Source organism: Oryctolagus cuniculus, chromosome 9 (genome assembly GCF_964237555.1).
Source record: "Oryctolagus cuniculus chromosome 9, mOryCun1.1, whole genome shotgun sequence".
Classification (NCBI taxonomy): domain Eukaryota; kingdom Metazoa; phylum Chordata; class Mammalia; order Lagomorpha; family Leporidae; genus Oryctolagus; species Oryctolagus cuniculus.
The window spans coordinates 112,667,797-112,684,639 of NC_091440.1; the positions used below are offsets into that span (position 1 = coordinate 112,667,797).

At 38.9% G+C, this 16,843-nt stretch overlaps 2 protein-coding genes across 8 annotated transcripts in view; one reads left to right on the forward strand and one right to left on the reverse strand.

The window, feature by feature from the left end:
- PDE6H (phosphodiesterase 6H) overlaps window positions 1–16,843 on the forward strand; it is a 202,278-nt gene that overhangs the window by 79,052 nt on the left and 106,383 nt on the right. The window contains exon 1 of one of the 7 annotated variants that reach the window (XM_070049437.1): window positions 8,102–9,890. The exons of the other annotated variants lie outside the window; for them this stretch is intronic. The gene's annotated coding sequence lies outside the window, so the exon portion shown is untranslated. Of the gene's footprint in view, window positions 1–8,101; window positions 9,891–16,843 lie in introns of those variants that run through there. 7 annotated transcript variants of the gene reach the window in all.
- On the reverse strand, window positions 7,281–10,819 carry MGP (matrix Gla protein). The gene is given in 4 exon segments (NM_001082200.1): window positions 7,281–7,639; window positions 8,033–8,108; window positions 9,259–9,291; window positions 10,701–10,819. Coding segments are annotated over 4 exon segments (312 nt in total). The 5' UTR covers window positions 10,762–10,819; the 3' UTR covers window positions 7,281–7,497.

Genomic DNA, 16,843 nt, shown 5'->3' on the forward strand with positions numbered 1-16,843 from the left:
TACATATAAGGAAGCCAGAGCACAGTGAGATTACTTAACTTGTCCAAGAATGACAGCACTCTAAGTGGTGAGCTGGGATTAAGAAGTAGGAGGCCTTACTCCAGAGTCCTTATTCTTGAACACTCTTCTAAGATGCTAAATTGCCTTTATGGGATGAGAACAGAGTACTCTGCTTGTGTTAAAACAGTTTTAGGTTCTCAGGATGAACTACGGTGGCCTTGCCAAGATTATGAAAGCGTAAGAAAATACGACCTGCAGCCCATCTCTTTATGTGTCTTAGAAATCAGGGCGGAGAAGATAGGTAGATAAAACTCGACTGAGGTGCAAATTACATTAATAGCTTTACCATAATAGAAAGTGTGGCTATGCGCAATGAAAGATTGTTAAGGGGCTGGTGCTGTGGCGTAGTAGGTAAAGCCACCGCCTGCAGGGCTGGCATCCCATATGGTCACCGTTTGAATCCCAGCTGCTCCACTTCCAATTCAGTCCTCTGCTATGGCCTTGGAAAACTATAAAAGATGGCCCAGCTCTTTGGGCCCCTGCACGCATGTGGGATACCCAGAAGAAACTCCTGGCTTCGGATTGGCGCAGCTCTGGCAGTTGTGGCCAACTGGGGAGTGAACCAGTGGATGAAGACCTCTCTCTCTCTGCCTCTACTTTCTCCGTGTAACTTACTTACAAATAAATAAATAAATAAATCTTTAAGAAAAAAGATTGGTAAGACATATATAGGCTATTTATAGATATTCATTTAAAAATTGGCTTAACAGAGCTATTAGACAAGAAAAAGAAATCAAAAGAATACCAATTTGAAAGGAGGATGTCAAACTATCCCTATTTGCAGATGACATGATTCTTTTTTTTTTTTTTTTAAGATTTTATTTATTTATTTAATAGGCAGAGTTACAGAGAGGCAGAGGCAGAGAGAGAGAGGTCTTCCAGCTGCTGCTTTACTCTCCAAAAGGCCGCAATGACTGGAGCTGGGCTGATCTGAAGCCAGGAGCCAGGAGCTTCTTCTGGGTCTCCCATGCTGGTGCAGGGGCCCAAGAACTTGGCCATCTTCTACTGCTTTCCCAGGCCATAGCAGAGAAGTGGATCAGAAGTGGAGCAGCTGGGTCTCAAACTGTCGTCTTTGTGGGATGTTGGTACTGCAGGTAGTGGTTTTACCTGCTATACCACAGCACCAGCCCCAACATGATTCTTTATGTATAGGGGAACCAAAAGAGTCTACTAAGAGACTATTAGAATTCATAAAAGAGTTTGGTAAAGTGGCCAGGGTATAGAATTAACTCAGAAAAATCAATAGCTTTTGTATACACAGATAGTGCCATGGCTGAGAAAGAACTTCTAAGATCAATCCCATTCACCATAGCTACAAAAAGATTACCTTTGAATACATTTAACCAAGGAGGTCAACGATCTCTATGATGAAAATTATAAAACATTAAAGAAAGAAATAGAAGAAAACACCAAAAAAAAAAAAAAAAAAAAAAAAAAAGGAAAAAAATCTTCCATGTTCATGGATTGGAAGAATTACTATCATCAAATGTCCATACTACCAAAAGCCAATTTACAGATTCAGTGCTATTCTATTAAAAATACCAAGGACATTCTCAGATCTTGAAAAAAAAAAGATATTAAAATTCATGTGGAAGCACAAGAGACCCTGAAAGCTAAAGCTTATACAACAAGATTGTATACAGTGATCTTATACAACAAAAACAAAGCCACAGGCATCACAATACCAGATTTCAAGACATACCATGGGGCAGTAATAATCAAAACAGCCTAGTACTGACAAAAAAAAAATAGACATGAAAACCAATGGAATAGAATAGAAACTCCAGAAATCAATCCACACATCTACAACCAACTTATCTTTGACAAAAGATCTAAAATCAATCCCTGGAGAAAGGATAGTCTCTTCAACAAATGGTGCTGGGAAACTGGATGTCCACATGGAGAAGTATGAAACAAGACCACTCTCTTACACCTTACACAAAAATCCACTCAATATGGATCAAGGGCCTAAATCTATGACCTGGTATTATCAAATTACTAGAAAACATTGGGGAAACTCTATAAGACATAGGCAAAGGCAAAGACTTTTTGGAAAAGAGCCCAGAAAGCACAGGCAATCAAAGACAAAATTGACAAAAGGGATTACATCAATCTGTGAAACTTCTGCACTGCAAAAGAAACACTCAGGAAGATAAAAGGCAACTGACAGAATGGGAGAAAATATTTGCAAACTATAAAACTGACAAAGGGTTAATATTCAGAATCTATAAAGAGCTCAAGAAACTCAACAAAACAAACAATCATGTTAAGAAATTGGCAAAGGACTTGAACAGATATTTTTCAAACGAGGAAATTCAGATGGCCAACAGACACATGAAAAAGTGCTCAGGATCACTAGCCATCGAGGAAATGCAAATCAAAACCACAATGAGGTTTCACCTCACCCCAGTTAGAATGTCTGTCATATAGAAATCAACAAATAATAAATACTGGCAAGAATGTGGGGAAAAGGTATCCTAATATATTGTTGGTGGGAATGTAAACTGGTGCAGCCATTATGGAAGACAGTAGGGAGATACCTCAGAAATTTGAATATAGATCTACCATATGACCAAGCCATCCCACTCCTGGGAATTTATCCAAATGAAATGAAATCAGCATATGAAAGAGTGATCTGTATCCCCATGTTTATTGCAGCTCAGTTCACAACAGCTAAGATATGGAATTAATCCAAATATCCCATCTACTGAAGACTGGATAAAGAAATTATGGCATATATACACTATGGAATACTACTCAATGGTAAAAAAAAATTAAAATCCTCTCTTTTGCAATAAAATGGATACAACTGGAAACCATTATACTTAGTGAAATAAGCCAGTCCCAAAAAGACAAATAACATGTTTTCCCTGATCTGTGATAACTAATAGAGTACATAAAAGGTAATATATAGGAGTGAAATAGACACTTTGAGATTTGATGATTATTTACAACCCTTGCCTTGGCTGTTGAGGAACACTGTTTTTTGTTTATACTATTTATTGAACTCTTTACTTAGCATAGGATTAATCTTTTTTTTTTTTACCAGTCTCTTACATCTCTTTATTTATAGTTTCCCTTTTTCTCTTCATTTTCTCTCAGTTTGTTTGTTATGGAGATTTATTGTTTTATAATTTCTTTTTTTAACTTTTATTTAATAAATATAAATTTCCAAAGTACAACTTTTGGATTATAGCAGCTTTTCCCCCCATAACCTCCCTCCCACTTGCAACCATCCCATCTCCCACTCCCTCTCCCATCCCATTCTTCATCAAGATTCATTTTCAGTTATCTTTATATACAGAAGATCAACTTAGTATATACTAAGTAAAGATTTCAACAAACTGCACCCACACAGACACACAAAGTATAGAGTACTGTTTGAGTAGTAGTTTTACTTTAATTCACATGGTACAACACATTAAGGACAGAGATCCTACATGGGGAGCAGGTGCACAGTGATTCCTGTTGTTGATTTAACAATTGATACTCTTATTTATGATGTCAGTAATCACCCGAGGCTCTTGTCTCTTTAATTAACACACAATTATTCTTAGGCATTTAAAATTAACCGAAAAATGATCCCTGTTAAATATGAGTGGGAATAAGAGAGGCAGGAGATGTACAGTTCAGCATATGCTCACTCGGAATTACCCCTAATGGTAGAGCTAGACACGTGCCAGGAGATTCCAATTCAATCTTATCTAGGTGGCATGTACCAATGCCATCTTGTTAAAGTGATCAGTTTAAGTTCATAATTGATCAAAAAGATAGGATTAAGTGTCAGAGGGATTACATAAATAAGACTAGTGTCTGCAAATAATAATTGATAGAATTAAAAAGGAGAGAATGATCCAACATGGGAAGTGGGATACACAGCAGACTCATAGAATGGCAAATGCCCTAATCAGCACTCTGGCCTCAGAATCAGCCCTTAAGGCATTTGGATCTGGCTAAAGAGCCCATGAGAGCATTTAAGGCATGGAAAGCCAAGACACTGTGGCAAAAAAAAAAAAAAAAAAAATGACCTAAATGAAACATCTCTGTGAGTGAGATCCCATCAAAGAAGGAGGTATCTTTCTCTGAAGGTGGGAGAGAACTTCCAATATGACTATGGCTTTGTCTAAATAAGATCAGAGTTGATGAGCTCAAGAGGCTTCCATAACCTTGGCTGCTCATGACAAGAGCCTCAGGATTAATCTTATGAGTATAAAGTAAACTGAAAATAGATCTTTGCAAAAATTAAGAGTTGGAATTGGAGAGAGAGGAGGAAAAAGAGTGGGAGCATGGGCAGGAGGGAATGTTGGGTGGAAATATCACTATGTTCCTGAATCTATGTGAAATACATGAAATTTGTATACCTTAAATAAAGTAAAAAAAAATTGGCTTAAATAAATTGTTATGACATCACAGCACAAAAAAATTTTTTCAGGGAATAGAATTACTTGTTCTTAGGATTGTCATTTAAGACTTTCAGTTCTCAAATTCTTCAACTATAAAATGAGAATCTAATTATATTGCTGGTGAACTTTGTCCATTCAAAACTATGAATCTAATATTATGTAATAGATTAAACAAGAACTCTGGAGCTAGAAGACATTGATCCTGCTAGTTACCATCTGAATGACTGTCATAGATTTGGCTTCTTGGGTAGTAGACTTTAAAACTAAGAGATTTGTGTGCAGATGGTTTATTTGGGGACAGACATATGAGATTAGTAATGGAAACAGGGCTAGGCAGAGTGATGCAATGCAACAAATAGCTCAGCCAATTTTATGGGAGAATTCTGAGGGTGGGGTAACCATTCAAAATAATCTTGTTTGACTTAGTAGGCTTTTAGCCAAGAAACAATCTCAGGAATAGGACTTACCATTCTTTTAGAACTGGAGAAACAGACAATACATAATGAGAAAATGACTTTCAAGACACTGGACATTGAACAATGAAAGATGGTAGATATAGTTAGATAGCAATAAAACCAAAGTAAGACTTATAATTACCTCCATTTATTGCGTTAAGAGAGATTCCATGGCATGGCTCAGGGAGAGAAAACCAAGGTGAAGATCAGTGGACATGTTGAGTTGAGATGGAGTTAAGAGGCCTGGGAGAATAAGATGCTATAGTGCACATGGCAAGATACTATAGAAGAGAGAGCTCTCTGAATGTTCGTGGAGAACTCCCTCACAGAGTTGCTCGGCAAACACATGTGGGGAAAATAATTACTCAAGAGGAATAGAGGAAAGAATGGCTGTCACTAACTTAGGGTTGATTGGCATTTGGTATAATACCCAGAATGCTTTAGGTTAAATACTGCTCTGGTCCCATTTTAAAAGTAAGACTTGAAAGAGGTAAGCTTTTTCTAAGTGATTTAACTGAATCTCAGAGAGTAGTGCAAAAACAATACAAGAATATTCAGCATGTGGATAAAACATACAATGTATGGCATAAAATAAAAGATGAGTAGGAATTCAGAGAAATATGAAATTATTATCCATATGAATAGAAACAATCAGCCAATCAAAGCAAATTCCTAATACGTACATTAAAATTAAAATGGTTGTAACGGTAAAAAGATCTTATAAAAGATAAGTAAAAAAATGAAGGATATAAAAACTTTTAAAATAAATTTCTAATGATGAAAACCACAATGTCCAAGATGAAAAATATGCTGAGATTAACAGTAGATTAACAAATAAACTAAAATTTTTTAACAACAGATTAATGTGATGATACATTAATAGAAAGAATCAAAAGTGGAGCACACAGAGTAAAAACACTTTATAAAATGAGAATAACATCCAGAAGTTGTAGTATTATTTCAAGGGATCAAACATGTATGTCATTGGAGCCTCCAAAGGATAGAAGGAGCAAGGAAGAGAAATGTTTGAAGAAATAATAGCTGAAAAGTTTTTAAATTTAATGCAATCTAAGAAACTAATTAAAGCTCAAGAACAAGAAAAAGAAGGAAAATCACACCAAGGTAAATCATAATTTGGTCAGAAACAATCGTAAAGGGAAAAATCTTAGATGCAGCCAGAGATAAAAGGCATGATATATACAGAGGAACAAAAAGAAGGATGACAACAGATTTTATATCCAAAAAATGTAAACTAGGAGACAGTGGAATGTCTTACTGAAATTGGCACTGGGAGCTTCTTTTGCCAAGGGTCATTTGGATATTTATAACATTATTCACGGGCTATACAAAATCATCAACTTAAAAATTAGCCTGCTATAGATTTTATTGAATTTCAAGTCCCACCTGCAATTCCCTTGGTAGGGTGAGACCAGATGATTTCATGGGCCTTATCTGGCCTGGGAGCCAGATGTTCCACATCCCAGTCTTCAAATAATTGAAAGAATATAGCAACTTAGTATTTGATATATAGTGAAAATAAGGCAAGCATACAAAAACAAAAACAAATCAGCAGATGTGTGCTGCCAGAATTATTAAAGGAAACCCTTTAGGCAGAAGGGATATGAACCAGATAGAAATATTGATGTACCCCCCAAAATGAAGAGTACAGGAAATGGAATCTACATGGGATAAATGTATGAGATATCTTTCTTATTATCTAAACTTGAAAATTACTGTGTTAAGCACAAATAATAAAAATGCACTGTGAAATGTATAACACATGGAAGTAAAAATAATTGGATTGTTTAGACTATTTGTATATAATATAATTATTGATATGAGAGGTCTTCAGAAAGTTCATGGGAAATTGAAAAAACCACACATGGATTTCAGCTTGTTTTTGCATCAATATTAACTAATATTTTAATTCTGTTTTCTCATGAACTTTTTGAGTACCCATAGAGTTAGATTTAAGTATCATCTTGCCATTTGTTTTCAATTGTCCCTTCTGCTCCACCCCCCCCCCCCTTTTTGCCTTTGTCTGGTTTACTTTGATCCAGAAGTTCTTTTTGACCTTAATGCATAAGAGAATGAGAAATGAATGTGGTGAGTCTTATAATGATCATAACTCAGAATAGGAAAACCCTGGATAGCCCATAGTTGAAGCAATCATTCACTGAGTCAAAGGTAGCAAATGTCTAGACAAATTGCAGTTGGGTGAGTGCTTTCTAAGTTTCTTGCATTCTAGTTATGCTTTTAATCAACACTAGACACAAGATTAACAGAATCTCCTATTCTGTGTTAGATGGGCCATGGTTTAAATACCTCAGCATTTTCTAGGAAGAAATTAGATTCCCAAAATGAAAGTATCAAATCAGAAGTTTATTATGTAATAATCATACAACTTAACACTCTGTATTTTCAGTACATATCAGTCTGGGGGCAAGAAGGAAGGGTGCAGCCCAACAGAAAAATATGTAGGAAACAAGCACTGTGCATGTGTCTATATATTTCAGTAATGCTATGCAAGGGGATACAAAATCCGGCACCAGGATCCAGCAAAAAAGATTTTTCCAATCTTATTCAGCTCTGCGGCGTTGCCTGAAGTAGCGATTGTAAGCAGCATTATATCCATAAACCATGGCATAGCGTTCACAAAGTTTGAAGTCATCACAGGCTTCCCGATTCAGCTCATAGGCAGGCTTTCTCTGTTCTCTGACCCTAGAAAGTGGAAAAAGACACCAAAATTAAGAAGCATTAAAAAAGTGAAGAAATAAGAAAAAGGAAAAGAAAATATTGAAAAGAGGCCCTCTTCCCCACCCGTGTTAAGAGACATTTGAAGAAACGGGGTTAGGGGAACCAGAATAGAATATTTAAGAAAAATGAAAATAGAAGTTTTCTTTCTGCCTTTCCCTGCTTCATCTCTGCTTTTTGAGGCTTTCACTGAATGGTCTTCTAAATATTCAGTAGTGTCTTATATATTGTTTGTAAGTTCTTTGATTTTAAGGTGCAAATAAACATCATATATATGATGGCAACCTGTCCCTCTTTGCATTCACATCTGTGATGCCACACTGGGAAAATGAGCCTCTGTCACCAAGTTCTGTTACCCACCTCTCTTGGGCTTTCGCCATCCATCTCTGCTGTGGCGACATAAAGGTGTTCGCATTTCTTCTGTTAATGAAGGGATCTTCAAACAAAATAAAAAAAAATACAGTTTTAGTGAAACAAGACCTGAAAAGATTTTCATGAATATTCTCTGACACATATGTATTTGGAAGCTCATTAATCTATGCTTTTCATGTAACCAGAGATGGCAAACATTAAAGAGGAACGTATTTCACAAAAATCCTGATCAAAAGTTACCAATAGTGAGTGTCTCACAGCCTTGTCACATAGGCTGCTGCAGTTTTGGTTTGTTTCTTTGCCTTTGGGCAATTATTTTGCTTTTCCTTTTTGGAATTTCTGCTTGTGTGTATTTGAGGAGAAACACTCTCTGTCCTAAGGTCTTAAAAAGTATAACTATAGGTTTCCAGTAAATGAACAGTTTAAACCTTGTAAAAATAATGAATAAATAAAAACTCGGAGGGATATGCTATTTCCTGCTATATTCCGGCTTCATAAATCCAGATATTCAACTTAATGCCAACGCCTGTGGTCTCCCGGCTGACTTGGCCTTAGATCCTGTGCTTTGCCATTTGTCATTACTGCTCGTATTCCATCTGTGTGGTTGATGTGGGGCCGACGTAAAATTTCCAAATGAGATTTTATGGCTTCTGAGTCTGTTGAATGCAGCTTAAATGTTAAATCACACTACTCCAAACTTTAAAAGTTGTTCACTTGGTGATTTTTATAGTCACTGGATTTAAAATTTTGTTTGGTTTTCCCAAAGAGGCCCTCATTTTCCTCTCTGTTATATAATTCTACCATTTTGATTCTTTAGAAATAGTGAGAGGGGCTGGTGCTGTGGCGTAGTGGATAAAGCCACTTCCTGCAGTGCTGGCATCCCATATAGGTGCCAGTTCGAGTCCCAGCTGCTCCACTTCTGATCTAGCTCTCTGCTATGGCCTGGGAAAGCAGTAGAGGATGGCACATTTCTTGGGTCTCTACACCTGCATCAGAGACCCGGAGGAAGCTCCTGGCTCCTGGCTTCGGATCTGCGCGGCTCCGGCCGTTGGCAGCCATCTGGGGAGTGAACTAGCAGGTGGAAGAGCTCTCTCTTTCTGCCTCTGCCTCTCTGTAACTCTGTCTTTCAAATAAATAAATAAATCTTTTTTTAAAAAGAAATAGGAATTCTTTAATACAAGAGATTTAAATAAGAAATTTAGATATTCACTTACTAATTTCATAGGATTCCATGCTTTCGTGAGATTCTGGAATTAAAAAGATTCATTATATTGTCATTTATCATACAATGCAATAGTCTAAATGTAGGGGTAGAGATAAAGGAAAGTGTTAAATAGATAGGATGAATATATTTAGCAATGTGGCTATTAAAATTTTTAGGAATGTGGGATTTATGAGCCTTTATTATAGCTCTTGCCTTACTATGGATGTCTCTACATTTTATCTGATGGGGAAGGTAACTGCTAGCCTTGGCTAGAATTTCCCAAGGGCTATGAGGGTTTCAGATGAGAGAAGTGACATTTTCAGTGCTTCACAGAAGTCCCCAGACAGCCTGTTTTTGGATGTATTCAGGCCTGTTTGAGAGCACAGTGGAGGAAGCCATAGGAGGTGATAGACAGACCAAGCTCCTCCAGGCAGGAGAGCAACTGCCCTGAAGCAGTTCACCAGGACGGGTTTCCAAGAGGGGCCCAAAAGCCTCTTAAAAACTGGTGTCGTCTTGAAAGCCACAGAAACCACTGGCTCCAGCTGACAGCTCATGCTGGGCACTATACCAGTTCCGAGAAGGAGCTGGAAGGACAGCAAGGCACAAGTTTTCTTCTTTGCATCACTCTCCCGAGCACTGCAGGTAAATTTGGGAATAAGAGGCTTCTATTTGTTAGCAAATGAATTTGCTTGAAAAGTTAAGATTCTCTAACACAGAAAACTTGTGAATAATTTGAAGTGTGGGAAGCGGAATAGAATACTCAGATTGTTAACGTAATTTAGGCTCAAATACAGCTAACGTATTCAGGTAATTGAAGTGCAATGTTGAATTATGTAAACAATTTTGTTTTAAATTTCCCTTTATAAACTTTGAAGAAACACAGATCTATTGATCAACAGATAGAAGTCAGGTAAAATTTCTTTTTGACAATAGAAGTTATGAAATAATTTTTCCTAAAGTTATTTAATGTAAAATTTCATTTTAAAATGAATTCACGGAACAGATGTAGTAAGTACATGATGTCATCCTGTCCCTAGAAAGGGTGAATATTAAAACTTCACATGAAAACTAGTTTTATTAAATGTAAGTGATTTAGCCAACATTCTTAATGCATTTACCAAAGTCTAAGTAAACATTTTTATAAATTGGAATGCAGAGGCTGGGAATTTGAGGTCTTCTTTCTGCAATATCTAAGTTTCTAGGCATATAGAGACTTACCACTGAAAGACTTGCCTGTTGAGTTGTATCCAAGATTCTGAATACTTAGAATATGAAAAAGACTTGGACAGATCAGTGTTCATGGACCCTGGGATAAGTGAAATCCATGGTACTCTAAGATTTTAAGAGGGAAAGGGGTAAGATGAGGTGGAGAGAGGAGGGGAAATGCAAGTAAAAGGAAGTCAGAGGCAAACACAGAAACTGAGAGGAAGGGCAGGGAGAAAGATCTCTCACCATAACACAGAATTGCTACCACCAAGGCAGCCAGAACAGTGAGAAGAAGCAGGCTCCTCATGATCTCTTGCTTGTCCTCTGGGTGGGTGGCAGTGTCTCCTGCAGCAGCAGTGGGAGAGAGGCTCCTACAGGCTGTTAGTGAAAAGCTGTGGGGTTTTTATAAGAGCCAGAGCAGCTGGAAGGGGAGGAGCCACTAGGAGGGGGCTGGAGAAGGTGGGGGCGGGTTGGCACGCAATGAGCACTGGGAATTCTCCCAAATATTCATTCCTTCCAGATAGGATCGACTCTGGCTGGGCAGTTCTCCCTGACTCTTCGACCTGCCTGTGCTACAACAGGATGCTGCCCTAAGTTGTGGCTGCCCTGTGTTCTGAGCCAGACCTGGGCCCAGTCCACAGAGAGGGAGTTGCCACAAACCTGTGTTTGCCAATCTAATTCTTTCTCTGATCTACCCTCGTGGCCCTGACCATGAGTCTTTTGGGTTTGGTCCACAGACAAAGCCATAGTGTTCTGCTTGCTCCTCTGATGATGGATGGAAGGTTCTAGGGGAGAAACATTCACTTCCGGTGCTGGCTGTTATTTAGACATCTTTGCAGAAGGGCTGACCTCTCAATCCTAGACCAAGCAGGCATTTGCTTGGTGAAAATGCCCCTTTTGCATTTTCCCATGGGCTCAGCAAAGTGGAGGTATTCTGGGGACCCCATGAATTATTTCTATCACTGCTTCCATTATAACCTCCCATTCAGTTTTGTGATGTTAGTCCAAATCTGTGCAATAATATGCTCTTATGCTGTTATCATTGATCAAAAGGGCAGCATGGGTAAGAAAGAGGGTACTCATTTCTCATTTTCCAAAGGCATTGTCAGCAGGTTTTTAGTTAGCAGCAAATGCGATGCAAGGTACTGTGTTCAGTTCTGTGGGGAATTGACAGACAAGCAAGGCGTACCCCGAGGAGGTAAGAAACAGCTCAGTTCGGTTCATTTGCTGTTTTGCATCCTCCAACACAGGCTTTTGCAAACTTGCACTTCTACTACACCTTGAAACCCAGAGGACTTTTTGTTGTCTTACAAGGAGATTTCAGTTTGCTGTGCCTGGTTATCATGTAGCAAAGTGCTCTCTCTGTCTCTCCCAGTCCTTCCTTCTTAGGGGCAATGAAAATTTTGTTTCTACTGGATAGGTCTCTGTCCTTTGGGCACCAGAGTTTTCATGGCAGACAGACTTGAGCTTAGAGCATCAAGTTGGAGAAGAGCTACACCTTCAGAACTTTTTACCTGGATGCAGCAGCAAAAGGGCTGGCTGGTGGTGAGGGGAGTGCATTTCCGTACTGATTATTTCAAGGAGCAGGGATGAACAACGAGGTAGAGCCTTGTGCTTCCTTCTTTCTGTCTTTTATAGGGATGAAGTTTTGTTTACACCTCCCACTGGTGGAGAGCTTTTATAAATACTAAAGGATTCCCTGCTAAAGGAAATAGCTGCCTTATAATCTGAGAGATTAATGAACTCTGAAGAGCCAATTAAATTCAAGGCTATACTTCAAAATTTTTCATGTTAATAGATTCTCTGTGATAAAAATCTTAAATAAAAACACCTCAAAAAGGGAACAGTTTGTGTTCTTCCCTGATAAATTCAAATAATAATTTCTACTGATAATTTCCCTCTTCACGTCACAAATATGCTGTCCATGTTGGCGTTGGTGTTCCTTTCCTAGCTGAATCCCACAGATCATTACATTATTGATATATAATTTAAAATGCTTTTGACCTAGCAGTTAGGATGCCTGTGTCGCATATTAGAGTGCCTGGGTTCTATATCTGCTTTTAACTCCTGACTCTAGCTAACTGTTAGAGTAGATGCTGGGAGACAGAGGTGATGGTTCAAGTAGTTGAGCTGCTGCCACCACATGGGAGACTGGCATTGAGTTCCTAGTGCCCAACTTCAGGAAGTGAACCAGTGTGTGGAGTTCTTTCCACCTCTCAAAAAAGTAAATAGTTTTTAAAAATTACCTATCTCTGGAAAATTTAACATGTGATTAAAAATAAAATAAAACTAAATTAAGAGGTACAAGAGCTGGCTTACTCCATTGCATGGTTTTGGGGTAACAAGCAAGACATAGAGAAGTGTTATATATGTATTCAGTTTTGTCACAAAACCCCAAGTAGCATTATATCAGACAATGTAGTGTCAGTGTTTCACTTAAAATGAGTAGGCTACTCATGTCCTCATCCATGTCTAGATTTATTTTATTTTTATTTATTTATTTATTTTTTATTTTTTGACAGGCAAAGTGGACAGTGAGAGAGAGAGACAGAGAGAAAGGTCCTCCTTTTGCTGTTGGTTCACCCTCCAATGGCTGCCGCGGCCAGCACACTGCGGCCGACGCACCGCACTGATCCAATGGCAGGAGCCAGGTACTTCTCCTGGTCTCCCATGGGTGCAGGGCCCAAGTACTTGGGCCATCCTCCACTGTACTCCCAGGCCACAGCAGAGAGCTGGCCTGGAAGAGGGGCAACCGGGACAGAATCCGGCGCCCCGACTGGGACTAGAACCCGGTGTGCCAGCGCCGCAAGGCAGAGGATTAGCCTAGTGAGCCGCAGCGCTGGCCCATGTCTAGACTTAAAGAGAATCTTCTTACCGTTTCCAGCTACTAATATGACTTTAAATATTCTTCAGTTTTTAATTAATTGTACATATTCATGGGTACAGTGTAAAATCAACATATGTATACAATGCATGATGATCAGATCAGAGTAATTGAATTGGTCTATCCTTCACCTCAGGCAAATTAAATTAGTCTTTATCTACCAGGTTCCCTGTGTCTCCTCTTACCCCAAGGTCAAATTGGCAACTGTGCCCTTCCAGTCTTCTGACATAGTAATTGTTTATTTTTACACACTTGCAAACTTGAAATATTAGACTTCTTTTTAAAATTTAACAATTTTAGCTTTTATTGTAAGTATAGTTTTTATTACTGCTTCATTGGATTTCATAAGCTTTTTAAGGATTGCTTTCTTCAATCTTGGTTTTTGTTAAGCTACCACTTTGTTTTGGGAGCTACCTTTGCCCAGTCTCCATCTTCCCTTTCCACTGCTCTCTCTTCCTGGGTTCTTCTATAAATCACATCTATATAAGAGTCTTTCATAACATTCATAGAAAATGTAATTAAAAGCTAAGTTTATTTTGGTGCAAAAATTTTTGAAATCTGTGCGTACAAGAGGTCTTCAAAAAGTTTTTAAGGAATGCATCTTTTTTTTTTTTAGAAATTTTTTTATTTTTTATTTTATTTTATTTTTTTGACAGGCAGAGTGGACAGTGAGAGAGAGAGAGACAGAGAGAAAGGTCTTCCTTTTGCCGTTGGTTCACCCTCCAGTGGCCGCCACGGCTGGCGCGCTGCGGCCGGCGCACCGCACTGATCCGATGGCAGGAGCCAGGTACTTCTCCTGGTCTCCCATGGGGTGCAGGGCCCAAGGACTTGGGCCATCCTCCACTGCACTCCCTGGCTACAGCAGAGAGCTGGCCTGGAAGAGGGGCAACCAGGACAGAATCCGGCGCCCCTACCGGGACTAGAACCCGGTGTGCCGGCGCCGCAAGGCGGAGGATTAGCCTAGTGAGCCACGGCGCCGGCCTAGGAATGCATCGTATGAAAAAAAAGTATATGGATTTCTGAATTCTTTACACCAAAATAAACTTATGTTTTCATTCCATTCTTTCATAAACTTTGTGAAATACCTCCATATATTATTCATAACAATAATTAATATGAGTGAGAATTTAGAGGCCTTCCTTCCTTCCTTCCTTCCATCCATTCATCAACCCTTCATTCATCTATCCCAAAAATGTATGAAGTATCTACTATGTGCCAATTCTAGGCTGGAAATATAGTCGAGAAAAATGAAGATATGGGTCCTGCTCTCATGTATCAAGAGAGTACACAGACTTAATTAGTGGCTTCTCTTATTTAAAATTTTCTTTAGATACCTACTGGCCTTAGAGAAGCCTAAGTACATGTATTCTCATCAGGCTGATTTTTTGGGTGAACTCAGGAACATCTTTGTTTGCAGAACATTGAGAAGAGCACTGATGACAAACTCAAATCCTTCTGAATTCAGAGGATGGAGGGGAAAGATTGGCAGAGCTGCCAGAAATTACTGTGAGGGGATCCTTCTCAGAAAAGTACGTTTGTGGAGGATATATGAGGATGCTTCAAAATGTTCATGGAAGATGTAATTAAAAGATAAGTTTATTTGGGTAAAAAAAATTAGTTTTGAAATCCACATATAATTTTATCATAATATACATTTTCCATGAACTTTTTGAAGATCTTCAGATACATGGATTTCAAATTTTTCACACCATAATAAACTCTCTTTTAATTCTGTTTTTCATGAACTCTTCAAAAATCCATGTATCAAAACAGTTATTGCCTTCGTATAGTACTTCTGTGATTAAAATAATGGCACAGGATAAAATAAAATTATTATATTTTCCTTCTAATTCTGCCTCCTCCTCTCTCTGTCCTTGCTTATCCTTTCTCTAACTCTTTTTAAAATGGCTAGGCATTTTGTCTCTTTGAGGAATTTTCCTGGCTCCAGTAAGTTTTTTTTTCTTTTTTGCTGTTCCATGAGATTCAGCTTTATTTACAGAATGTTGGTTTTCTGAGTTCATATTTTTTTTTTTACTGGCAGCTTTAAAACCCTTACCCTTTCCAGTAAAGGAAAAAGGCAAACAAGAGAAGAATTAGGAAGCAGCAGCACTGAAGATAAAAAGAGAAATCACTTTTTAGGACATCAAAGGACAATGAAATAAGAAAGAGACAGAAAGCTAGCCAACTTTCATGGGACAGTTGTGCTCTTTTAAGGGAAGCTTCTTAAATGGATTCTGCATCTCCATTTTCTTTTAGTTTTTTCAAAAGATTTTATTTATTTATTTGAAAAGTAGTGTTACAGAGAGGGCGAGGGCGAGGGCGAGGGCGAGGGCGAGGGCGAGGGCGAGGGCGAGGGCGAGGGCGAGGGCGAGGGCGAGGGCGAGGGAGAGGGAGAGGGAGAGACAGAAAGGTCTTCCATCTGCTGGTTCACTCCCCAGATAGCTATTACGTCTGGAGCTGGGCTGATCCAAAGCCAGGAGCCAGGAGCCTCTTTCTTTTAGGTCTCCCATGTGGGTGCAGGGGCCCAAGCACTTGGGCCATTAACCACTGCTTTCCCAGGCCATAACAGACACTTGGATTGTAAAAGGAGCAACCTGGACATAAGTCGGTGCCCAAGCAGAGGCTTAGCCTACTGCGCGTCAGTGCCAGACCCTGCATTTTTTAACTGACATAGCTTCCCAGGCACAGAACTCATTACTTTTCTTAATTTGTCATAGCTGAACTTCATGAAAGTAAATGTCTGTTAAATGCAGGCATGGGAGGAGTATCTGGGGAATCATGGCCAGAAACTTCTGGGGAAATGTGGAGAATCCTGAATGTTAAGTATATGGAGCTATTGTTTGGGAACAGCTGTGATTTTTATTTTCTTCCCACATATACTATTTCTTCCACTCTTTTCCTCCTTATTAAAAACTTCAGTTTGTGTAGAAGGAAATTGTACAACTATCCAAGAAATGCCATGATATGTAAAGTTCTTTCTACATGCTGTAATCACTTTTCTTGTATTTCTTATAATGATTTTATAAACTGGTATAATTGCTCACATCTTATACATAAAAAATTTGAGGTTCAAATAGGTTGAATAGTTTATCCAAGGTCACTTGGCAACTAAATGACAAAGGCAGGATCTAAACACAAGGCTATCCGATGTCAAAGAATATGGTTTTCATAATTAATACGTGGAGCTGGTGCTGTGACTTAGCAGGTAATGCTGCCGCTAGCAATGCTGGCATCCCATATGGGTGCCAGTTCAAGTCCCAGCAGCTCCACTTCCAATCCAGCTCTCTGCTATGGCCTGGGAAAGCAGCAGAAGATGGCCCAAATCCTTGGGCCCTTGTGCCTGCATGGGAGACCCAGAAGCAGCTCCGGGCTCCTGCCTTTGGATTGGCCCAGCTCTGGCTGTTGCAGCTATTTGGGGAGTGAATTGGAGGATGGAAGACCTCTTTTTCTCTCTCACTCTCAGCCTCTACCTCTCTGTAACTTTGCCTTTCAAATAAAAGAAATA